We start from the raw sequence: 26,820 nt of genomic DNA on the forward strand, positions 1-26,820 counted from the left end.
CATTAACCACATGCCATCTCACATACAGGAGATCCAACTTCATTTCATGCACTGCTGACACATTTAGCTGAGTCCTGTTGAGCTTGGCCAGCCAACATTACATGGAGCTTCCTTTTCCCTAGGGCACTTCACTAGACCTCAGAAGCAACTGGGTGCCATCAAAGCACAAAGCTCAAACTCAACTCCAAACCCAGTGTAGTGTGGGTCTTTTACCCATCAAGTGAGCCAAAATAAAAACAAGTTTGCAGCACAGAGCATAAAAAATGGAGACCAGAATTATCGATGCCCCTTCATAGTGAGTGCTGGCAGAAATACATATAACCATCATCTAGCCACAAAGACATGGAGAATTGGATGGGAAATCAGCAGTTCAGAAATGCCTGTAATCTAACCAAGCTATGTAAATGTATTCTATAATGTTGTCATGAAAACCATTTTTGTTCTTAATGTATTCCTTTTATGTTGACCTTAACAAAATTAGAAACACAAAGTGTATGCCCTTGAATAACAGGATTTTAAATGTACTTAGCACAAAATGGAGAACAAGTAAAAGCATATATGTGAAATATCATGGTAACCTGTGCATATTACAATTCTCAGCTGTGATATCCAATAGCCATCACCCATGACCTGAGAAACTAACCACAGGCTTATAAGCACAGTTCCCAATCAGCTTCATTGATCTTACCTTAAGCACAGCATATAACAGCCATATTTCAGAAAAGAGAGAAAGTTACCTACTTAAGCCAGTAGAGTAAGATTAAAACACTTTTCACAGCCCTTACTTTCAAAATATTTTGGGTTTCATTCCACTTGTTTGTCCATTCCTTGGTCAATTCTTGAACCTAGAAACACAAACAAATATATAATGATTTTATTAAAAATTTACATAATTTTTATCTAGAACAGTTTCTAAATGTTTAGACCCTATGGAACAATGAACTGCACACATGTGTGTATGAGTGTCTACATATAATATATACACTTTATTTTAGCTATCTCTACTCTTTGAAAGAACCACCACCAAATAACCAAACAGCTGGTCTCATCAACAACCTACATTGCAGCAAAGGAAAGAGACAGAAACCTGTCAAATGATAGCTTTCAGACCTCTTTTCCATGGTGGACTTAAAGAAGCTGCTTCTTTGGGTTATTAACCACCTTCAACTTCAAGGATGGCAACAGCACATTAAGTGTGTTTACTTTTCCTGGCCATACTTTAAGAAATAGCCATTTACTTTCTTTTCTAATTGGACGTGGTGATTAAATCACCTTGGATGCTGCAGTTTTCTTTTAGGAGATAATGCTTTTCTAGCTAATTAATGGGGTTTATAAATCTCATTCTACCTTTGGGTAAAGGAAGAAAAGATGCTTCTTTATTTGACTCTTTCAGACACAGCAAAATTCTATTGATAAAAGCCAGTTTGTTTTCAGTGGACTGTGACTTAGGGAAGGAAGGGCCTGACAGCTGAGTGCACACAGGTGGTGAGAGCTTCTCAAAGCTAATCAAGTTTTCAGCTAGTTCCAGAAATGCTTTAACATGATCCTTATGATTAATTCACTAAGAAGCAAAAAAAGTGATCGCTAAATCAAAAGGCCAGGAAAAAGTGGAATGAAATATGCTCTGTGGAAAAGAAGACAGGTAGAACTAGAAGAGTGGTCCAGGAAGGGGACAGCCGACCTCTCAGGGTTCACCGCTTCGGTCACCTGATGGCCTCCCAACTCCCTCAGCAGAACAATCTCCCCTAAGCCTCTTCACCCAGAGCCCCCATCATGTAAGGCACCTGCTGAACCCCCTCCTAAGGGAAAGACACACTCCATGTGCCTCAAAGAACAGAAATCTTGACTAAACAAAGTGTGTTGTCTTTGTGTTGTGACAAGGAAGAGGGGATCTGTAGTGATCTCCAACCCAGAGGAAAATAAACCTACCTGACTTACAGTCAGTGGTCATTCACTTACTGAAGTTACCCCAGATAACCATGAGGTTCCAAGTAAATGTTTCTTCTTTCACTAGCTATTTGCACTGAAGTATGTCTTCTTTGTGAACAAAGCAAACAGGAGTGAAGAGACACCTCCATCACTCCCTTCCCGCCTCCATGCTTTGGTAAGGCTGTGGTGACAGTCAGAAACCACTCATATCCAAGGACCCTTCAAAGGGAGTCATGTGGCCCCTGGAGTGTTGTGTTCTAAAACATCTTTCAGAAGGGGATATTCTTATATCTTTTCTCCCTTCAGAGGGGAAAAGAGTAGCATGTTGAATTTTCTAATTTATACTAATCAATGAGTAGACTTTCATTGGCAGGCAATTTATCTGAGAAGAGCAGATGAACGTGCCTTACACCACTATATGTGTCCTTACTGAAGAAAGGTGAGCCAATCAATAACCAGAGACCCACAACTGGACAATGTGCAAAGTGGAAGATTTTGAGACACTCAGTCTAAGTGGAATGTCTGCATCAAACCGCCCTCCTCAAGAGTCAGGAACAACTAGAAAAGGAGCTGTTAACATTTTAAGAGCCAGAGGGGATGAAGGGCATCAAGGAAACAGTGTCTTCCAGACAAAACAGGACTAATGCACTTATGAACTGAACTCACAGACACTGTGGCAGCATGCACAGGGCCTGCACAGGTTCAAGTCAAACAGAGTCCCAGTGCTAAGAGAGGGAAGTAGGCATGTGATCCTATCCCTAGCCAAGAAGCTATTTGCAAATGACACCTATTTGTAGAAGAAAATGTAGTATAGTATTCTCTGATGGAGTCTCACTGGGTACATTAACCACACTTAAGGGCAGGCCCCATGTCCAGCAGTAGTAGATGGCCAACCCCAAACAAACTCAATGGTACTTTTTTAGACTTTCTATCTCTTATTGCTTTGTTTAGACACTTTTGTCTTGTCATTTGCTTATATATTATGGTTTCCTAATTTTTTTATTTCTGTGGAGTTTTATGTGTGTATTTCTTTGTCTTTTTGTTTGTTTTGTTTTGTTTTTTGCCTGTTTGTCTCCTAAAGAGAGAAAGGGTTTGGAGTTGGGTGGGTAGGGAAGAACAATGGAGGATGTGGGAAGAGAAAGCATGATCAGCATATCTTGTAAGAAAATATTCTTTCAATAAAAAGTAATAAAAATCCATCCTTTTCAAATATGAGCAAATAACCTGAGCTTTCAAAAAGTTCTAAGTATTCCTTGGATTTATCACTGTGTTTAAATCAAATGATCTCCATTAAAAACATGAACAGAATCCAACCACGGCTCCATCTGACAATGTGACTGAAGAGTAAGACAGGTGGCAAGCAACGAGGAAGGTCAGGAGAGCTGAGGAAAAACGTAAGAGCGCACTATGGATGAGATGGGCAGCCACCTCCTTCATGCATGAAGAGTGCAGTCTAAGGAAGACGTCTCCTCTTTCTGTCAACTTGCTGAGTACTCCCGAAACCTGCACTTGATAAACAACCACACCCAGACATTCCACTACACTTAGGATTTGAAGCAGTGAAATATAAAATTTCATGAGAAAAAAAAATGGGAATTGAGAAATGGAAGTCTTTCCTGACACTATTATCAGCTATTAGCCAACACAACTATCCGAGCAATTATGAACAAGTTCCTAACTACAACTCAACTTGAATCTTCCACAGTGTGATTCTTGAGTTTTCATCATCAGACCATTTGTTTTCCTCTGGGGCTGTTTTAATCATTCAGCATCAGAAAAAAAAAAAAAAAAATGAACTCCTAAACTGATCTTATTGTCTGTTTCTCTTTTCCCAGAGGGCATTAAAAAAATTAACATGATAAAACCAAGTCAGCCATGAAGCTTGTTTTTGAAAATGCAAGCCTGGATGTCAGCCCTCTATCACCCACCCCCTACAGAGAGCATCCTCAGTAGGGTCCCTCACTGCTATTCTGTCCCTGTCTCTTAATTGGTCTCTGACCCAGAGTACTTGCAGTCCAGAGTGCTGACTATTCCACTGCAAAGTCAAGGGCTCCACAAAGATGAACAGCACTTAGCACTAACTTATGGGGACCACTGTGGTCACATGAATGTTAACTGGAGCCTCTTGTCACCTGCTTGGGTGGCCCCACTCTCTGACAGGAGGCCTGCCTGTGACCCTAACTGTGGCAAGTCATTAAGTGCCCCTCAAATCCTGTGTACTGACATGTGGATGTGCAATGCATAAAAAGCTAAAAAGAAGTATCATGGAACAGGTGTGGTGGTGCATGCCTCTAAACCTAGCAGGATGAGACCAAAACACCACGAGTTCAAGTGCAGCTGACAGTACATAGTGATATTCTGTCTTGAACACAAAAAACAGACCGTGGCCATGGGGTTTGGGTTAGAGGTAAGTGTAATGAAGAAAATGTGTCCCAACCAATGGGGAAGCACAAATGTTCCATTTAGTGGTAAAAGCCTGGTGACAGTCTCAAATTATAATAAACAAGGACTTAAAAAACAATGTTTAAGTTGAAATTAAAAAACAATAATAACTCAAACCATCACTTACTCTTGCTTCATTCTGGTGAAGTTTTTCCTCCATACTTAAGGCTGTAGGCGAATCTAGGAGAGCAATCTACAATTTAAATCATAAAGACATCAGAGTTAATAAACAGAAGTGATGCACATTTCTAGGATTTCCCCAAATTACCAAAACAGTTTCACAAAAAAATATTAAATGTTTATAAAAAGTAATTTCTCACACATCCCCTCAAAGTATTCTTTATCATTAGGTCTCTAATCCATGGAGTACATGTCTTAATACTGAAATCATGACCTCACAGTTGTAAACCTACATCTGCAATACAATCAGTAAAGGAGAAGCCATGGCAGCAGCATTTCACTCAAGTCAAACACATCTCAGTCCCTACAGTTCTCAGAATTCATTTGTCTAATGGACAGAAAGAACAAAGTTCAAAAAGTAAAACACTCAAGTCTTGCTTAATAGTTCATCCACATTGAAACATACTTGCTTTCACTGTTGATGGCATCCAGTATATGGCCCAGCTATGCTGCAATCTATGTTTATTTCTTTATCCATGCTGCAGAAGGGTAAAATCTGAAGCCATAAACACCAAAATCAGGTAAGAACCTAGGACAAGTAGACAGCCTGGGGTTTCAGTTGCATGTCTAATAATTAAGCCTGGGCCTGAGCAGCAGGAGCATAAATGTCCTATTCAGTCTGCTGTTCTTGCTGCCAGAGATGTCACAGGAACAAACAGAAGAAGTTCAGCACAGGCAAGCATTCTTTCTCAATTTAATGGAACCATATTTTTATTGTGTTATCATAAGTGAAAATGGCATAAGCCATTTATCTTGATTATTGTTTTTTAAAAAACAATATATGAGGAACATATTGTTTATATTTAAACAATACAAACCTTTTTATTTTCTTTTTAATGATTTTATTTCCATTGTTTGGTATTCACTGCATGAATATCCTGTAGTTGCTGTTGGTGCTTTCCTGACTGATGTAAATGCAGGTTTTTCTAATCATTTGCTTCCCCAGCAATGCTACAGTAATTATCCTTGTACCAACTGCCTATAGTATACATGACCAGATCAACAGACTAAATTTCCTCAAGGGGAACTCCTAAGGCATCATGCATGTGATTGTTCCTTACAGTACCAGCATGGTTTTCATTTCTATCTCTTTCTTAGGTCTTCTTAGGTTCAGTTAAGCATTCAATCTAGCAGAATGACTGTGAGCCATACTGGGACTCTGTGGTCAACAGAGGACATAGCTGCTCAGTGGGGAAGCACAAGTGTAGAACTCAGAGGCAAGAGCCTAGTGACAGTATCTAGAGCGCTCCTTCAGCTATCCACATGCAGGGTGGAGATTCACATGGGCATGTATACAGCCCACCTTGTTTTTGAAATCCACAGGCCACAGCAGCCAAAGTCCAGTGGAAATACCAGAGGCACACCTTCCAGAGGCCTTCTGGGGGATATGCCCAGTTATAGGAGTCCCTTGTCTCAGGGGACCCAAAGGTATAGCTTCTCAGCTGCCATTTGAAGTTTATATATTGTCTATCTTAACCTGGATGAAATTCATCAATTAGGAGATTATTTTTATTATTGTAAGTGTTGCCTGGTTATACAGCTGGCATCCCACTTTTATCAGGTTTAGAGATATGAAAGTTAAACTAAAGCCTACCATTCTTGCCAAGATGCTGTGTAGTCAATGGTATTCATTGTATTGGATATTTTTCACATATTCAGGAAGCAATCTGAAACTATTTTTCTACAACCTGTGCTCACATTATTTCTTCCCTTTCCTGTTGGGACGTGATGCTTTTATTTGTAGTTGTTCTTGTCGTAGCAAAGAAAGTAGTGCTAGGCTGCCTGCGCTGCAGCCTCCTTCCTCGTCTGAACTGTGTTGAGTACAGCCGACGCCCATGATGTTATGTGCACCTGCTACATCCCCACTCAATTCTGCCTGCCTGCGCTCTCACAGAATGAGAGCATTCGCTGTGACAAATGTGTGTGGCTCTGTCTCCTCTATTTCCAATTGTTTTGTGTTTTCCTTCAGGGAAGTTGATGTACTGTCTGATTTTAATTGTGAACTTCACTCTACTCATGACAAAGTAATCTTTTCTAGAGCTAAATGTATTACTCTTTCTGAATCAGTCTCCTCCTCTGCAAGTTAACTGATAGGACTCTGCCTATTCCTACAAGCATTATCTGCTAAGCTTTACTCTGTGCTCTTGTCTCATACACACCTCTCTTAGAAGCCTCTACAAAGTTGTTCTACTCTTTACATTCTAACACCAGGCCTGGCTGTAAAAGTGAGGAGTCCATTATACCTCCATCTTTTTGCCCCATTGTTTTCTTTGCTTCTTAAGTGTAATTGTTCATATTTTTTATTAATTTACTCTTTCCCAAATACATTTGTGAAAGATTAGGGAGTTGAAATTTTTTCCTATAAAATGAAAAGTAGAAATATTTGTAAATTCAACAAAGCACTTGATAAGAGAATTCATCTAGAGGCCAACTTCATTCAAAATATGCAAAGCGCAAAGTAAAAGCATTCTGCAATACGTATCCATCAAAATAGCTAGTGACAAGTGGATAGCATGGACTGTGGGCAAAGACTTGCAGAGACTAAACTGGTACTGACGTATGTTGATGGGGAAAGGGAAGGGCATAACTACTTTAGAAACTGGTGCCACCTCCTGAAGTTATACATATGATATGTATACATCTGACCACCAAGTCTTCTTAGGCATAAGCCCCACAGAAATTCATCTGTATATGTACTAAAAGGCACTTAAAGGTCCACAACAAACATAGTAACACCAAATAGGAAGCCCTCAAAAAGCAAATCAAAAATTGACAGACAGATGAACTAGGAAATGTTTGTGTAATGGAATACAAACAGAAATAAGAGTAAGTGGGTCCTCACCTACATGCAACAACATGGATGAACCTCATGAACACATTGGATCCAAATAATACATTCTACAAGATTCCATATACATAAAGAGCAAAAGCAAGCAGACCCAAAAGCTCTGCCTCAAATGGTCAGGAAAGCGGGTACCCCGAGAGGATGGGAGGGTGGGTTCTGGCTAGAGCACTAAGAGTGGCTCCTAGGAAATGGTGAAGCTCTAGTCTCAAGATGAGTACAGGGAGATGGGAGACTTCTAAATCCATGCAACTATGTATACATGATGCAATTTTTCTGTACTTATATATAATCCTGTAAAAATTCTCTGTATACATTTACATACATCTATACACATATAGTTCTGTATAATAAAAGTAAATAGATATCAGAATCTTTCTGTTTTTATCAAACTGTATTTTTAAATGTTTGGCAGAAGATCTCTGCAATGGCAATATACAAAATTACTAAAAATAAGAACTGATTTTTATTTAGCTTTGCTTAAATAAACAATTCTAAATATGGAAGTTAAATTAACACTCTCAAAGAACTACAGGAACATTGAAATAGAATATTCTAGAAATAGAGGAATGTTCTCAGAAAGATTTACTCACAATTATTTTAGAGAGAGACTGAAAGGGGGATGGTGTGTGTGTGTGTGTGTGTGTGTGTGTGTGTGTGTGTGTGCGCGCGCGCGCGCGCGCGGACGCATATCTGGGAGGTCAGAAGACAACTTTGAGTGTTGGTCCTAAGGCACCTTCCACCTTAGTTTAAAATCTGTGTCTCATAGGCCAGAACTTCACAATTTCACAATGCAGGCAGGGCTACTGGTCCACAAGCTCCAGGGATCTGAGTGTCTCTATCCCGGGTCTCACCATGGCTAAGATGACAGGCATTTACCCCTCGCCTGGCTCTATAGAAGCAAGTACTCACCAACCAGACTCTCTCTCCAGTCCCTTATTCAGAGATTTTTTTAATGAGCATTTAAGACCATTTGTTTTAATTATCATAAATTTAATTAGGTAGGACATCCTTTAACATCTCAAAGACTTATAGTTTCAGAATATTCCTTACCTTGAATTAGGGTCCCATGTTCACTATAATGTATATGTTAAATTTACCAAAAACACATTGTAAATAAACTTTCCATCTTCACTTCCAAAATGGTAACAAAATTACTCCTTAGTTATAGAAATGATATTAACTCATGAAAGAAATAAGGGGATAAACAAACACAACAACAGGCACACAACACAACCACAACCACATAAGGGCAAACACAAGGCAGGGCTGGGGAGATGGCTTGGTGGGTATGCTGGTAGTTTTATGTTAACTTGACACAAGCTTAAGTTGTCTGAGAGCAAGGAACCTTAATTAAGAAAATGTTTCCATAAGATGGGGCTATAGGCAAGTCTATAAGGCATTTTCTTAATTAGTGATTGATGGGGGCGCAGCCCATTGGCTGGTGCCATCCCTGGTCAGGTGGTCCTGGGTTTTATAGAAACCAGACTGTTACTGAATAAATGAGTCTGCTGTTTGCCTTTCACCTGAAAAATAAAAAGGAGAGAGAGAAAGAAAGAAAGCAGGCTGAAAACACCATGGAGAGCAAGCCAGAAAGCAGCACTCCTCCCTGGCCTCCCTGTCTGAGTTCCTGTCCTGATTTCCTTCAGTGATGAACAGTGATGTGGAAATATAAGTCAAATAAACCCTTTCCTCCCCAAGTTGCCCCAAAACACTGATGACAGTGTCTCATCACAGCAATAATAACCCTAGCTAAGACAGTGGGTAAAGGCACTTGCCACCAAACCTGATAATGGGAATTCAAGCCTAGGAACTCACATAAGGAAAGGAGAGAACCAAATTCTGAAAACTGTCTTCTGACCCCCCGTATGGGTACCATAGATCACGCATACCCACTCTCCCTCAACAGTCTCTTGGAAAATCAAGTGAAGGCAGCTGCGTGTAGGCTTTTTCAAATGCTTTTCTTCACATATTAATCATTTAAAAGGTGTACTTTATACAAATAACGTTTCCAAAACACAGATAAAGGATTCCAATAGCAGTGTATAAATAGAAACAAGTACTGTGGTTCCTGATATCACATTCTGCTGACAACTCCCTTTCACACCACAGGCCTGACACCACAAACAGAAGGGGTACACAGATATTTTTAAGTACAATGAAGGAGTCCTGTTTGACTGCAGTCTGCCATCTCGTGGGAAAGGACTATCAGGCAGACTTCAGGACACAGGAAACTGAGATTTCATTTTGACAACACTTCTACTGTTCAAACCATTTACGGGCTATCAAGAGTGTGGAGTACCATATACTCTTACAGGGAAAGCGCTGAGCGCTTCCCATTTACAGAAATGGGGTTGTATAATGATATAGATTTAAGATGTCCACACATGGCCTAAGAACATAGGATGAAATAAATGTATCTTCATTTTATTTCCTAACAGCAAGACTGATTTTCTTTCTGATAACAAGATTGATAACACTATCTCTGATTTTCTTTCAAGGGTGGCCTTTCTTCACAGTAATACCTGAGCCATCTGGAACTTAGCTTACACAGTCCTCACAGAGCATAACCCTGCAGGAACATGCTCAGACTGTGAGAAACAAAAAGACACAGCTTCTCTGGAATTCAAAAGATCCTGAGGTGAGGCCATTTCAATAATCATGCAAGGCCCCGGAGAAGAGCATCCGAGGCACCACTGAGTCAGCTAGGGTGTGGCTAAAGTGAGACCAAGACTCAGAAAGGTGTTCAAACACATCACCTCTATTAAAATACACTTAGTGTCACAAAATCCATGCAAAGAATTTTAAATATTATTTTAAGTGTCTAAATTTCATTTTACTACTGGAGATTACACCACTAATCCTATTGCATGCTAAATTTCCATCCATAATTGATAACTATTAGACGGTTAATCATTTAAGGCTTGATGGATAAAATCTTACACCCAGAATGCATATGGAATGCAAAGGCCAAAAGGAAGATGATATAGAGACTTGCTAACTCATCTGAAGCTTTACTTAGCACTTATTTACTCAAATCAATACCACAAGATAATTGTCTCATTAAGAGCTAGAAATAGATGCCATTACTCAAAGAAAATTATCTATAAATCTCAGAAAAACTCAACCTGATTCCCTTGAGCGAGCAGGGTTTTCAGCCTGGCTATTTCAGCTCGCAGCTCACGGATGAGTTTGACGTTGGCATCCTCATTAATGGTAGGCTTGTTGATGATGTTTTTGGCTCTATTTGCATAGCGAAGGGTACTTAGGGTTTCTCCATAATTGACATCAGCAGGTGAAATGGCTGTGAAGAATGAATACAAAAAATAATTCATCTAGCACTCCATGTTTCATTTAACACAAAGTTGGTTTGTAATTTAAAAGTCAGATCAACCCCAGGTCACAAGAAAGACTAAATATTCATTGCCACAGTAATGAATATTAAAAAATATCTAAGGTTTATAGGGAAGGGTGTTCACTGTACCAAATTAAAGGTCGTTCTGCTCCTGCCACATCTATAATCAGCCACTTGAACAACTTCAAGATGGGTGAGAGAAACCCTACCCAGGGAAGGGGTTTTCTCAGTTGATCACATGAAATTTCAGGGTGGCACTTCTCTATTGAGCAAGAATTAAAATACTTGGGCATTTCTGATAAAAATCCATCATCTGTAAAAGCCCAGAGCCCAGCAATTTTTCAAAAATCAGTAGGCTACTTAATTCCTTCCTTCTAGAAGCTTTTGGTTACTTTGCACGGCAGCCCACTTCCACCTAACTTGAAGACTGGGGTGAATACATGTTGTGTTCGCTTGCTGCCACCAGTGACTGCAGGGCAAGGGCTGGGAAGAGGGCAGAGGGGAGTGAAGGGGAAAGGAGGAAGAGACAGAGGGAAGAAAGGCTGGGAGGTAACATGTCCTGAGTCCCCTTAGCAAATCTCCTGTTCTACAGAGTTTTCTCAATCCTTATTCTTTCACTTAATTGGTCAACTATAAAAAGAGAGTATACTACTATTCCCATTGTGCTTACCTCCTTGGTTTTTCCTTTCAATTTTAAATTTTAAATTCTGCATCTACTGTTTTAAATGAGAAAACCGTGGGTTGTTTATTTGCTGTCTCTGTAAAGGATTCTCCTACTAGCTGGTGAAGTTCAAAGTGCCTGCCTTTACTTGAAGCAGAGAGAAGCTGAGCATGTCTGCCTGCCACTGTAGCCTCCATGATACCCACATCTACAGAACTGCAAATTCCAAACTACCGATGTGTTACAATACATTGTTTTCAAGCCAGGAAGAAACATTTCTTTCTTTAAGATATAAAAGATGCTGCATCCTAATGAGACACTTCCAACTTAAATATTTACACTTAATTCACAGGAAATACTGATGCTCAGGGATATAATTTCAACTCTTACTGGCAATCATGATGGTTTTAGAGTTTCCTCCAAGGCTATCTTTCAACAGCCAAGTCAAAACAGAATCCCTGTAAGGCACAAAAACTTGCTTCTTCTTCACAAGAGGGTTGGCTGCATCCTGAGATAAATCAGCTGCCGGGAAGAAAGAAAGAGGTCATTCCAAAGTCCCTGCTTTGTCTAACTTGCTCTAAAGACCTGTGCATGCTGCCTGGGTTTGTGAGACAAACATCCAGCAGGCGTGTTCCAAGCTAACACAGTACCCAGGCAAAAAAAAGGGCAGGGGGTGACCTCAAGCCTACCTAAGGCAGAAATGACATTTCCCAGAGTCACAAGGGACTTGTTTATATTGCCCCCTTCCTTGAGCCTGACCCCAGTGGCACCGGTGGCATCCGCACGCTCACTTCCAGCAAGATCGACCAGGTGGATCTTGCTCACTGTTTCACATGGCATTTCAGCATCGAATTTTGCCTGTGGAAAGACATGCACGTAACACTGAAGTGAACAAAGGGTTCTGTGCTTTTCATGACCAAATTCCCATCACTTTCCACTCCCCAGCGGAGATCTTTCAAGGTAGACTTTTGGTGTTCATTTTGTTATTTTATTGGCTATCTGCCTGAATTAAACCTGATGCAACAGAACTCTACCATAAGTGACCCTCACACTTTCTGAAAAAACAGTCCATTTGGCAAACCACTGTCACTCTTGACAACAACCCTCAGGATTGGAGAGCAAAACAATATAAAATCAGCCCCCATGGGGAACTGGAAAAGAAAACGAAATAACAAGTAATTAGCTTTCTTCTTCTGGAAGCTTCAGCACTGCAGACACAAGGCTCTTCAGAACATGACAGACAGACAGTCATGTAAGATATTATGATACTGTTTAATTAAGCACACCACATCTTTAAAGATGTGAAATACCAAAATGTAAAATCCCTTGCTCTGAATCCTATCAGAACTTTATATTTCTAAAGGCCTTTAACCTATGTTTTATATTTTAGCCAAATGCAACAAATAATAATAAAATGTAGATTTTGATGGACATGTAAACCTTTTAGAAACTACAGTCAGCTACTACTTACTACTTAAGCATCCAACAGAAAACTGAAGAAAAGCCAGTAAGCGGCTGTAATGCAAAGCGAGGCTCTAACTGAAGGTCTAGCAGGACACGGAGGATGCCCAGAGAGCCCTTGGAGAGTCAACGCATTTCCCTGCCCTCTGATCCTCAAATTAGTGAAGGGGTGCCTGGCTGTTTCTGCTGTGTTCACTGTCAATGTGGACAGACAGCTCCAACACCTAACACTTGCTGAAGCCAGGAAGACTTGAAACCGTGTATACCCATGGTCTGGTTTGGTAACAGACACCTTCCCCTCAGCCACTCCCAGCCACCTTCAAGACACTGAGTACCACCTGATCATAATGAATTCTTACATTAGTGCCTCTGAGTGCTCACTGTCCTCTAATACTACTCTAATCATAATCAACATCACCGGAGCCCGTGGAGCGATAATGTACTGCACCCGTTTCTCACCTCGGCCTCCAGCTGCTCTGCCTCAAAATCTATTATCTCCCACTGTGCTTATAACAATGAAAACTTTGCTTAATTAGGCACAGAGCAAGTTTTTCTTATGCCTAGAACAAGGTGGAAGCCTGCTAAATATTTCTAAGGATATACATCAGGACTTTTAAATCACTGTGAATGCAGAAAAGCTGAGCACACAGCACATGTTCAACTCTAATTAACAAGGAAGTGACAGTCACCTTTGCTTGCTGCTGCTCCTGGTTCAACAAGGATCAGCGCTCAGCTGGTGCTAATCAGCAAGGAAAGGCCTGAGGCCTGGAGCCTCTGCTCAATGCTGCCCTTACCTGAGTGAACTTGATAGTGAAGATGGCGTGAGATCTGCTACTGACGTCGTTCATCCCGGTCGCTGCAGTGGTACGGTTGATATTCCCTGCGTCCATAAGTTCCTCCACGTCACTGTAGTTCTGGACTAAATGCTTGGATAAATCTAGAAGGAAAAAGAAAGGGTTGAGGGAATCCTTCTGTTATGTAGTGAAGGAAATAAGTAACTTCCCTCTAAGGATCATGCATGACTATGCATCTGCCAACCTGGTTGGTCATCTGGTGTCTACACAATGGTGGACTGCAATGCAGACTGAAAGCTGGACAAGTTGGTTCGCCTCAATGGGCCTCGGAAACCTAATCTGAGTGTCCATTACACTCCATTACACAGAGTGCCCAGAATAAAAGTCAGCTCGTAACAGCAACCTCTTAGAAGCATCATGGCATAAGGAAGAAATATATAAAAGCTCCACTGTAGATGAATTCTTAAGATTCGTGTTATACTTCACCCCAGAAAAGCCTCATGTATGCCTCACCCCGTGCACAACCTGAAAATATTTTAAAACTAAAAAATTTTTTACTATCTCTCTTTTCTTGAGGGGAAGGTAGCTCATAGGGCACCTCTGCTTTTTCCCTACAGCCAACTCTTTCCTTCCCCTCTGTCAGGTAACCAGTGTTCCCAGTTTCCCCATACCCTTCAAGACAATCCATACAGACTAAGGCAGTTACACACATATAAAGCCACCATCCCTCCATGCACATGGTAGCATACCGGGCGGGACACACATGAGGCCCTCTGGTCAACCCCACACACCAGGATAAAATGAACATTGTTCTGCTTCCTGCTTTTTCCTTAAGTCCATCTAAGAATACTCAATAACAGTCAGGGTGGCCTGGTGTTCATTCTTAAGGTTGCACAGAAATGGTTGTACCTCTGAACCACAAGCAATTTACCAGCCACTTCTTGAGACTACAGAGGTCGTTTCTATTTTATTTTATTTCCAAATACAAGTATGGGCTGTTAAAATATTTTGTGCATTGGTCTTTTCAAATGCATGGGAATGTAGCTACAAAATAAATTCGTGGAGGGAGAACTGCTAAATCAAAGGACGTCAGAAATGCCGACATCTGCTGCAAGGCTCTCCTCCACAGAGGGCAGTTTGCTGCAGCAACAGTGAGGATGTGAAGCACACTTGTCCCCTTCCCCTCCCCAGCACCCTCTCTAGCCACCCAGAGGGTGACAAACATCACCTGTAAGGGTCTTTCTGCTTTTCTATTATGAGGAAAGAAGCTGAGCAATGTTTTTTCCCACTTAAAATTCATCCGTAGTTCAGGGTGGTAGTATAGCCCAGTCCCACAGAGCACTTGCCTGGCATGCTCAAAGGAGACCCTGGCTCTGATTCCTAGCACCATTGGGGGAAAAATAATTCTTATATGGCTTCCTGGTTTTAAGTCAAATATTTAAAAAAAAAAAAAAACAGTACTTGTGATCATGTCATTATTTAGTTTTTACATGTAAATTCTTGACCTTTTTTTCAAATATTTTGGTATAAAAGTTGAGTGATGACATTTTATTTTATTTTCAGATAATCCATAATCCATACTCAATGTCTGAATAACTGCATTATTTAAAAATTTATAAGGATCATAATTATAGAGGTCAATAGATGCAGATGTTTTTACCCTGCTTAATTATTCTGTCTCTTCATATATCAATTTTATGTTTTAACATCTGCTATAACAAAGAAAAAAATGTAAAGGTCCTGTTAGACTGAAAGCAATAGATATTCCATAACACTCCCAAAAGACACACACAACACACCACACCCCTTTCTCTGGGGAGATAGAGCACAAATGTAAATGGGAACTTAAAACATAGACGGGGTCCTGTTGGCACACTGAAGACCTCAAGGTTAAAAAAAGGGAGCTAAAGAGGTACACCTTCATACCTATGTCCAGTTCCATTCTTGACAGCAAGGAAGCACACTTCATGGACAATATCCTAAGAAAGTGTTTCTATTAGCAATCCCTATACCTTTAGGCTATTCCCCTATGAGTTACTCAGCTCCCTTAGGAAGAGCAAAATTAGCCTCCTAACAACATGACCTGGAACCCAGTGTAACTAATCCTCCTCCTCTCACTGCTGGGATAAGAAACACCTGGCAAGGAGACTGACGGGAGGAGAGGTTTATGGTGGCTCCCAGTTCAAGGGAGACGGTCAGCCACAGTGGGGAAGGTACGGCGGCGGAACAAGGAAGCACCTGCTCACCAATCACATCGTGTCCATAATCAGGAGCAGAGAGCCATGAAGGCTTGTGTTCAACTTCGCTCAGTCTGGGTCCCCAGAACATGGAATGGTGCTACCCACATTGAGGGTGAAGTTGACCTACCTCAACTAAAGTAATCTAGATAATTCCTCATAAACATGCCTGAGATTTATTTCCATGGTAATTCAAAAATCCCATGGAGTTGACAAAAAGATTAACTATCACAGCCAGAATGGCAAGGGCCAATTCCCTACACCAATGCAATGCCCTCCACGACTCAGTTAGTATTAGGGGCAGGGCCACCAGTAAGAGACCAGAAACCTCAAAGTGCTGTAACTTAACACCACAGAGCTGCATCCCAGAATTGCTGGCCAGATTCTTTGACCAAGGCTGACCTTAACTGCATGACCCTGATTTGCATGGCTACTAATTACATGCCATAGGGTAACAACTGAAATTTATATGCACAGAGGCTCAAGCTAACCTCCCAGACCTGTACTTAAGCCAGTATGGACTGTACTCCTTCACATGGCATGCATTACATGCCAGGAAACTGCACACAGAAAAGCCCACCCAAACCAGAAGAGTACTTTTAAATTGCAACCTCCACAGCTCATCAATGTGCTTCTCTAGCTATTGCTTAGCTGCTGTGACCTTGTATACTCAGTGAACCACTTTCCCTGTTTTAATCTAAAGGGTGACAGTGTAGAGGTAGGTGCCCAGCCCACCATAGTTACCCCATCACAACACAGATGCCAAGAGCCAAGAGGGAACGCCTATGGGAACTCTTCTGACAAACACCGTAAGGTCGGTGAAAGGACCACAGGAAAATGCATCGCCACTGAGACACACAGGTTTGGGGGTGGGAGGGTGGGGCAGGACTTGCTCATCTTGTTGGAAAGATGAGAAAACCCATTTCCAGAGTTTTTTAAGCCAACGGAAATTATGGGTTGGCCTCACCAAACACCTAGTGAATACCTAGTGAAGTACAGACTCGGAGAGCAGGAGACAGAGAGTGGTGCCTCTGGTTACCTTTACCGAAATGAAGTTCCAAAAGTAAACAACTGTTTAAATTCGTGCCATCACCACAGTTCTGTACTTCGTATTTACACCAATCCCAAGGGAAAGCAGGGGAGTGTATGAAGACAAGAAACTTCCTTCTTACCCTCAACGTAAGGTCCTTCTTTGGGATGCTCACGGACTCTTAAATTGAAGGTTTTAGATGACTTCCGCCTAAGTAGGTCTCTCACACGTTCGTTGTAAATTTCTAAGTAGCTATAAATTTTAAATAGAATGAATTTTAGAAAAAAAATGATTTTAAGACATTAATAATAACAAACAACACACATGGCAACCATCTATGCCTCTGCTGTGTACTTCACAGGATGCATTTCCCTGAGTCCTGGCCCAAAGGTGGTTACTTCATCATCCCCACTTTATAGATATGACTCGAGAGGTCCGATGTGCTTTAAATAGCTTACCCAGAGTCACAGTCACCAAGAGGATGATTGGCTCTGAGCACTACAGGTCAACACAGCTCTGCTCAAGACCACTGGAGAGACTCAGTGACAGAAAGGAAAAGGTGCTCTGTGCACCCAGACTGATGTGAGGGTGAGACTCACAGGATTCCACAGTGAGTACCACAGACATTTCTTAGCCAAAAGAATGAAATGAATTCCATGAGCTCACAAAAGTCAAGGACTCACTCCATTTGAGATAAAAATAGAATAAATACTAAAGCTTCCATCAAGCAAAGCTATTTCACACCCAAATTGTACCCAAGTAGTCTCAGTTCTATTCCTAACTAACATTACGTTCAGGTCAGGAAGGGGCAGGCTCATTCCTCAGCAACTTGCAGCTTCATCCTTCTCTCTGCAAGACCTCTGTACAAGTCAAGCAGCCTGGGCCCCTCAGAATTTTATGCCTCAGGTCGTGGCCCTACCTAACTTCAGTCCTGAAAGAGGCTTCGTCCCATCTGGTGGTTTCATTTATCCGACTGAAGAGTGCTTCACAGATCCGAGGTATTAAACCAGAATCACTCTGAAATGGAGAAGAAGGGTATCACAACCATCACTCAAACTAGATTCGGGCAGGCAGTGAACTTGCATTTGGCTGGCACTGACTCTAGAAGCCTGAGTGCCAAGCCCAAACCTCCCACCAAGAGCCCCTGTAGCACTGCTTCTTACTCTGAAATGAAAGGATAATGCCTTCTGATTTCTAAGTGCTATGATTAGGATAATACACATTTATCAGATGTTAAACCAGTTAACAATGCTTGCAAGGATTAGGACACTTGTTCTCTATCAAAGAATATAGTTTATAAGGTACAATACATCTTAAAAATATCTGGTTAAATGACCAAACAGGGATAATACATACTATGCAGAAAGGAAACACTGACCAAAAAACCTTATAAAGTCCTCCAGATAAGCATCTTAAAATGTTGGTGGCAGAAGCACATTAAACTATGGAAGACAGCCTTCCTTTGGTACAGCAAACCCTGTGAGGTTCCTCTTAGGAAGAGCAAATTCACCATATCACTAAGCAATGTGGGTATATAACATAGTTCAGGACACATGAACAAGTCTGTGAGCAACACTCTATGTACTGGCTAGTCTTCTGTCAACTAGACACAAGATAGAGTCATCTGAGAGGAGGGAGCCTCAGCTGAGAAAATGCCTCCGTAAGATCAGGCTCTAAGCAGACAAGGGCATTTTCTTAATAAGTGATGGGGGTGGGCCCAGTCCATTATGGATGGGACCACCTCTGGGCTGGTGGTCCTGGGTTCTATAAGAAAGCAGGCTGAGCAAGCCATGGGGAGCAAGCCAGTAAGCAGCACCCCTCCATGGTCTCTGCATCAGCTCCTGCCTCCAGGTTCCTTCCCTGCTTGAGTTCCTGTCCTGACTTCCTTCAGTGATGAACTATGGATGTGGAAGTGTAAGGCAAACACCAACCTCCACAACTTGCTTTTGGTCATGCTGTTTCATCATAGTAATAGTAACCCAAACTAAGACACTCTGCATCAGGCAAAATGCTCTCATTAGGGAACCTAGACCTCAGAGAAGCTATGCATTCTTGGCCAGTCCTTTCCTACCTCCACTCAACTCCCCCTCAAAGAACTGAAGAACTATCATTGCCGCTGCTTTAAGGCATTTTTTCCCTTTGTATCTACCATTCAATTGGTACAAGCTGTTACCAAGGACAACTGATACTTCCACCACAAGTTGTCTTTCTTACTTTAAAGTAAGTAACTAGAATACTGAAGCTGTACTTACCTACAAGGGCAGAGAAAAAGCACCTGCCTTTTAGGAGTGCTTGGTAAATGTCTTGTATAAAGTGACTAGTGGAAAACTGACATGCATATTTCATTTTTAGAGTTTTTTTTTTTTCCCCGAAAAGTTCAGTAGGAAAACAAGAAGAGGAAAATAGTGATTAAAGTGGAATGGGAAATCTGAGGTGTATTCTCTCTCTCCCTTGCTCTTCCTGCCTTCCGGCCTTGTGACACAAGCTCAGGGCCGTATTTCCCATGTAAACACAAAGTCTGGGTTTGAGAAACTAGGTTCCAGGCAATGAAATGGTGTCCTTAAGAAGATTTGGTTCCCTTCAATACCATGCTTCCATGGACCACCAAACCTTGAGCAATGAAGACATTACTGTGCCTGCTGGCAGGGGCCCCTAAACCACTCAGTGTCTACATCTACAACACACCACAGGTTTGGCCTTACTGAACACAGTTCTTGCTACCACCTGAAAAAAATTACATACGTATCACTAAGTTTTAAGTACTTATTCATGGGTTGTTGATGCTTTTTTGTTTGTTTTGTGTGTTGTCAGAGACCCAGTCAGGGCCTTGAGTATGCTGTGTAGGTGTCCCACCACTGAGCTATGAAGCTACATTCCCAGGCTTTTTTTGTTTTTTGATCTCTCTAAGTTCACCAGGATGGTCTGAAGTTTGTGATCATCCTGCATCAGCCTCCCAAGAAGCTGGGATTACAAGTGCACACCATCATATCATGTCCAAATTTATTATATCTACATTGCACTTCTCCACATTCTGGTGCAAATACAAGTGCCTGTTAATTTACATCGATTAATTTCTAAACTGTAGATGCTGTGTTTATGACCATATAAGCTGTAAGGGCTCTGTATTGCCAACTTTTTCATGTATTTGCTGGACTTATGTAACACCTTTCCATCAAAAAGTTTAGATTTTCCTTTTTGTGCTATTCTTAGGAAAAATGTTCTGAATAATTTTAAAAAGAACAGACTTTGGTAATTTTATTCAAACTGTTATGCTGGCAGAAAAGAAGAATAAATTACTTTCTTGATAAGATTATAAGGCCTTTAAAAGAAGAAACGAACTGGGACTTGCACCCATTATTCGTGCTTATAATGTAAAACTATTTCTAATTTCAAATCTCTCCAAGGAAATTTAGTTCAGCTTATTACTGAGTTTTATCTTCTTATTACTAAAGGAAGATCAGAACAGGAAAAGTTGGTGCAGACCTAGTAGATAAGAGATAATTCCATCACTCCAGAGAAAGATAACGAGAAATCTCCTTCCCATATAGCATATAAACAACTAAACAACGTACAGAATTTCCCATCATAGTGTAGGACTTTCCAGATCCAGTTTGCCCATATGCAAAGACACAAGCATTATAACCTTCAAATGCAGATTTCACGACATCTGTGCCCAGAGTTTTGAAAACCTAAAAGAAAAAATATATATACATATATAAAAACACAAAGGATGCAAGTACCATGGATTTTAATAAAAGTCCCTGCAGTGTTGACAATATTCTTGAATGTTACTTTCATCTTTAAGGATTACAGCATAAAAATAAATCACTGCCGAGCTGCAACAACAGAATATGTATGCACCCCAGTTTTTAATCAAAAGTAAACTTTCCAAGCAAGCAAAAAGCAACACCATCCTTTTTCCTACTTAAGTTAGCAAATGATTTCTGAAATAAAAATGTAAACAAGGCCAAGTGGCAATTGTGTCTAGAAGCAAAGATTTTAACACGTGATGTTAAAATTCAGAACTGCATAATGTGTAAAGCTATTCATCTTATCAGAGCCTCCAGAAATTAATATTCAAAACCTAAAGGTCACAGTAGCCAGAAATTATTGCCTGAATCCTACCAAATCAAAGCCTTCATTTCTCAGGGCCAATGTTCCTCAAGATAAGTCTCTAGGCGACCTGGGGTAGCAGAGTGCTGGGGGCAGGGTGGTGAATGTCTGGGCTCCCTCACAACTGGGTCCCAGTGTAATTTCCTGTTTGGATACTTATTCAAATACTTGTAGACATGGTGGGGAGACCAGAGGGTCACATCCACAACCTGCATTTCTGTCCCACGCCCCACATACTTGATATTTGGGGGTAAAGAGGATGAAGCACAAATGGTCCAGGAGGACAGCTAACGTAGATGAGACAGATTAAAATGTGAAGTACCCTATTATACCAAGCTAAGAAGGAACATCAAAGCTCTGTTGATGCCTCAACGTCCACTAAGCCCAGCACACCAAGCCCCCTCAAACATCTCTGCTACAAGAAGTAGGAGCATTGATGAGGTGATATATTGTGTACCCTACTAAAGCTTGCCCAAGGATCAGAGGGCAGAACAATCCACTAGATTAAACATAGAGGCCAGGCAGTGGTGGCACACACCTTTAATCCTAGCACTCAGGAGGCAGAGATCCGCCTGGATCTCTGTGAGTTCAAGGCCACCCTGGACTACATGAGATTGACTCGGTCTAGGAAAGAAAACAGAGCCAGGCAGTGGTGGTACACACCTTTAATGCCAGAACTTGAGATCTCATGCCTTTGCTTGGGAAGCACACACACCTTTAATCCTAGGATGTAATATGGAGGGCATATATAAGTATATAAGGCATGAGGAGACAGGAACTAAAGGCTTTTTTTTTTTTTTTTTTTTTTTTTTTGCCGAGGCCTTTCCAGTAAGGACTTAGAGGCTTTTGGGATCGGCTGAGGAGTTAGCGAGGTGAGGTTTGCTGTGGCTTGCTCTGCCTCTCTGATCTTTCAGTTTTTACCTCAATATCTGGATCAGGGTTTTCTATTAATAAAACTATTTAAGATTTGAACAGCACATTGGCAGCTAGAGATGCCAGAGAATGAATGTCATCAGGTTCACAGTCAGAGCTGAGGAAAAAACTGAGCAAGTAGGATGACCACAGTACAAGGTGGGTACTCCTATAGTCATGAGCCCTCTGAGCCAAAATCAGGAGACCCAGAAAGCTATATCTCCCAAACTACCCTGAGCAGCAAATCCTAGGATATACTGGCCGTGAGAGTATGATGAAAGCTCTCCAGAATCCCAGTGGCCAGGCCAGCAATTCCATCCAGTGAAATGTGAGCCCAGGAATAAGTACACTGCAAAACTTCTCAAGTGAGTACTGTACCTCTGACCACAGCAAAGTTTGCTGACCATTCAGCTGACATCCACAGTGTAACAAAAATATAGCTAAATGAACTCAGGCTTTCTTCCCTCCATCCTGCTTGCACTTCCATCAGATCCATCAGTAAAACTTTACTAACTATAATTTCAACTGAAGTTCTTCCACAAATGGCTACAGCCACTTATTCTCAGTTAAGTTTTACCCATTTCAGCTTTAGACACTGTTATTTTCTGATCAGTCTAAGGACTTATTCAATGCCCAGCTGTGACAGGAGCTCACATTTCCTGGGCACTGTCACAGGTTCATGCAGTAATTCAAAGGGGAAAGGGCTCAAAAGCCCTCAGATGAGGAAGCTGACAGGGAAGGTCAGTATTCATGCCCTTGCCAGTGAGTGGCAGAGCTGGGTCTACACCCTCATTACAGGGCCTTGGTCACATCCACTAAATTCACAAGGCCCTGGTGCTAGCTGAAAGGATATAACCCCAAATGTCTGTGAAGCAAGAACCCCAGGAAGACTCAGGGATCCAGACTACGAGCTTCAGTCTCCGTAGTGAGTAGCCATTTCAGCTTTGATCTGGAAGTTCTAACCCCCATTGAGCGTGGCCTTAATAATTTCACCAATAGGTCTCTATTCACTAATACATATGAACTGTAAGTAAAAGTTCTTTTTCTCCAAATCTCTCAGACTGGAGCAAAAACAAAAGTCTTCCACAGACATTTCAGAAAACAAAGAAGGGGCATGTCTCACAGTCCAGACGAAGGCAAAATAAATCACAGAAAAGAGTTAAACCAGACTCAAATGTCTCTACAATTTAAGTCCTTCCTAGGACAGAGGGCCACACTGACCCAGGCCACCCTTCACTGGCCCTGGGAAAGCTGGCCCAGAGCCTCATGGGAGAGCTGACCCCTGCAATCGGGAGAGACGGCCCCACCCCTCACCACAGGCCAGGGAGAACCTATCTATCCTGCTGACTTGGGAGCAGAGGAGCTGGCTCTGCCCCTTTGTCTGAGGTGGATGGCCCCAGTGGCCTGAACTGACCAGCTCAGCTACCACCCAGGCCCACAACCAGGCCTTGGATTGGCCCACCCTAACCTATAACCCATCTAGGACCTGCTGGAGCTTGTGAAGGGACTGGTCCTGTGGAACGATATCCGCAGGGATGGCCACAGGATATCCCAGAGGAGTTTCAGTGCGGATCCAGTGATGATGGTATACCAGAAACCAGAGGCCTTGAACCAAACCAGTGACACTCTCCATGTTATTACTTTGTTAGCAAGTAGAAGCTCACCTAGGTGGTTTTCTGACAGACTGACGAGCCCCAGCAGGTGCAATGGTAAAACAGATCTAGAACAGGTAGGTCTGCAAGTGACACCAGATCTAGCTCAACCTCAGCACCAACCAACCCACCCACCCACAGACAGACAAGGATGCAGAAACAGGGACTGTCCTCCTCGCCAGAGGCTACCCTGTCACACCCCCACCAGACTGATTTGGCATCTGCTACTGTATCAAATGTGAGGAGAGATTCAAGAGACCGATGAGTCCATTAGCACCAAACTCTGACTGAAACCCTCACTAGCCCAGTTACCCCAATCTGCCTTGCTGTGTGCGGAAACACTTTAAAGCTCCTTTCAAGGGTGACCTGACATCCCAGGGCCTCGCTGGTGGGGAATGGACCACAAGAGGGCGCTGCTGAAACATACGCTGCCTTCCAGCCTGGCAACTGGGAGATTACTGGTTTCAAGTTTCTCCAGGGTTGAATTAAGAAGTAGGTAGTGTAAGAGAGATCAAAGACTCCTGTTGAAGTTTTGAAGAACCATTAAGAAAATTAAGACCTTATTTAATGGTCTTTAATTTACAAGTCTGTGGGTTTAAACTACTCATTGATTTTTTTTCCTAATTCTAAAATAATTGTTTGGTTTTTAGACTCATAGGAAAGTTTATAGTAGTGGACATGATGTAGCTTCTCAATACACTTTTAAATTTAACTGATTAAAGCAGAAGAGGAGAAAAGAGGTTCAGGTGGCACTGTGCTGGCTTCACGATGGCTCTCCTCTCCTCACCCCTCACCAGCAGCCTGAAGAGCTGAGTAGGCAACTGAAAACCTGAAACCTTCATGAGGGAGTGCTAAAATGAGGGATGAGGCAGATCTCTTACTATTTTACAGATAACTGTTTTCCTGCATCTGTGATGGCTTATTAACATGGCTTAGTAACAGCAGTGTGCTGTAGTTTGGGAATTCCACATAACAATCCCAGTTGCTCTCTGTAAGGGTCCCTGAAGCACCATGAAGAAATGCAATGCTATCACCTAAAGCAGGGCATTTCCTTGTGGGCAGACAACTTTGCACAATCTAGATCTCCCTTTAAACTCTGGACATTGGCTTTTAACTTCCAGAGGGAAGAGCTACATTTGTTTTTACGTTCCTCACCTTGATTATTGCACAGCTCAGGAAGTAATCACCTGCTCCCACAAACTAACCATCTGCAAATTAGGTCATTTGGTCAGCAAACATTTCCCAGCCAGGTCCTGGGGTCACACAATGCTCTCCATCCCTCTGTGTACTCCTCTGTCCCCAAAGACTTCAAATTCAAGTAAAAGAAGGACATCCAACAGTTCATTAAATAGGTTAAAAATAAAGATCCTTTGTAGTAGGACAGACCCATAGGGTCAAGGAAATTGGCTCAGACCAGTAGCCAAAGCATGCACATAACGTACCCCTTAAGAGCCAACCTGGAGTCTGTCTGGGGGCCTAGCAACAGGAGCTGTCAGAGTTCCTAGTTTATGTCAGAGTTCCTGATCATGCAGAATCTACTTGAAGGCCTAGCAACAGTCGCTGTCAGAGTTCCAGATCATGCCAAGTCTGCCTAAGGACCTAGCAACAATCGCTGTCAGAGTTCCTGATTGTGCCCAGCCAATGAGGGATGACCACACAGACTGGGCACTAAGAGGAGGGTATATAAGGCCTACCCTGTTATTAAATAAATGAGTTCATTATTTGCTTTCAGAAGACTCCTGGTGTCTGTGTCAATGACACCACGCCTTCTCACCTCCTCCCCCAAGGGAGCCATTAGAATCCAAGCAACAATCCTTCAAGGCTTTTCATTCATCCCGTGTTTGAAGGCATTCTGGCCATCACTACAATAAATTGTTTTTCCCCTTAAAATTCCTAGTTCCTGTCACTTAATTCCCATATGTGTAACAGAGCATCAATCTGTGTTCTATGCCAGACTCCCCACTGTCAGTGCAGACAGACCAGCCACCGTGAACCCAAAGTCATCCTTACTCTTTCACTCATCCCCCCTCATTTATTGCTGACAGGAGGCTGCCCTTTCTTCCCACCTGGCAGATGGGATAATTCCTTTTCTCCCACACAAAAGCTTTCCAGTGGTTTCTCCACCTCCACTCACATCAGCACCATGCCTCAACTCTAGTCCTATTGAAGGGCAATCTATCTATGAACCTGAGTAAGTTACTAAAGATCACTGAAAGTCTTGCCAAAGAAAACTAGAGTTAAAATTCACCTTATTTGGTTCTTCAGAAGATTTAACATGACAGAATACCAAGCATGTCTAACTCAAGACAAACTCAAATATCAGTTTCTCTTCAACTCCTCTATCACACTGGGTACCCGCTCTCTCTCCAGTTTTAATTCTCCCTTCCCTATTACTGATGTTTGAGTCTATAGCTTCTGGATACAATCACTACAGTACTCCAACCTCAACATCTGCATTGCCTCAAAAGGTCAGGCTCTCCTCCACAAACCACTCTAAACCAGATAGATACATTTCTTGAATGTCAAAGTGCATGCAAAACACTGCAGATCTAGATAGATAGATAGATAGATAGATAGATAGATAGATAGATAGATAGATAGATAGATAGACAGACAGATGATTCTGAGTGAGGTTTGGTGGCTCACACCTAATGCCAACATGCAGGAAGGGGTTGGTGGTAGTAGTGATATTGAGATTCTACATTCTAACATGCTCCCAGGCAATACCACACTCTGATGCAGAACCACATTAGTATTTTCATGCTCCAGCTTTCAGGATTACAACCCATGTCAAGAAGATCCAATGTTAACATAAGAAGACCTGAAACAAGTACCTATGACATGTAAGGAAGCAACTGAGAAGTCAGGGAGAGGCCCAGTGATGAAGCCCATGTTCTTCCACCTGTGTTAGTGTGCCTTCAGCTCTGCTCCAATGTCCTGCTTTTGGCCACCCAGGAGTATGTATTTGTCTTTCTGCTCTAACGAAATGTTATCATCAGGGTCTTGAAGGTCATCTGGGGATGCCTTGCTCTCACCTGTATGGACCACCATCTACATTTGTTTCTTGAGCAAATACTAGCATCAGTCTCAGTTACAGATTCTGGAGAAGCACTCCTTCTAGAATTCTTTCTGTAGCTTATAATGATCCACAAAAGCCAACAAAATGTGCCTTCGGTTGATATTTATTTCCTATGCTCTGATCCCTGGAGGAC

At 41.9% G+C, this 26,820-nt stretch overlaps 1 protein-coding gene across 5 annotated transcripts in view; it reads right to left on the bottom strand.

Annotated features, from left to right (window-relative positions):
• The window catches only part of Kif16b (kinesin family member 16B), a 279,659-nt gene that overhangs the window by 214,196 nt on the left and 38,643 nt on the right, over window positions 1-26,820 (bottom strand). For all 5 annotated transcript variants that reach the window (XM_052723316.1, XM_052723317.1, XM_052723315.1 and 2 more), the window contains exons 4-12: window positions 20,504-20,620; window positions 17,851-17,948; window positions 17,074-17,183; window positions 13,665-13,807; window positions 12,099-12,267; window positions 11,800-11,931; window positions 10,522-10,697; window positions 4,499-4,564; window positions 786-845 (exon numbers count right to left, since the gene is read on the bottom strand). In XM_052723316.1, the coding sequence (XP_052579276.1) occupies window positions 786-845; window positions 4,499-4,564; window positions 10,522-10,697; window positions 11,800-11,931; window positions 12,099-12,267; window positions 13,665-13,807; window positions 17,074-17,183; window positions 17,851-17,948; window positions 20,504-20,620 (1,071 nt within the window). The remainder of the gene's footprint in view (window positions 1-785; window positions 846-4,498; window positions 4,565-10,521; window positions 10,698-11,799; window positions 11,932-12,098; window positions 12,268-13,664; window positions 13,808-17,073; window positions 17,184-17,850; window positions 17,949-20,503; window positions 20,621-26,820) is intronic.

The sequence above is a fragment of the Peromyscus californicus genome, unplaced genomic scaffold (assembly GCF_007827085.1).
Source record: "Peromyscus californicus insignis strain IS unplaced genomic scaffold, ASM782708v3 Scaffold_7__1_contigs__length_154581171, whole genome shotgun sequence".
NCBI lineage: Eukaryota > Metazoa > Chordata > Mammalia > Rodentia > Cricetidae > Peromyscus > Peromyscus californicus.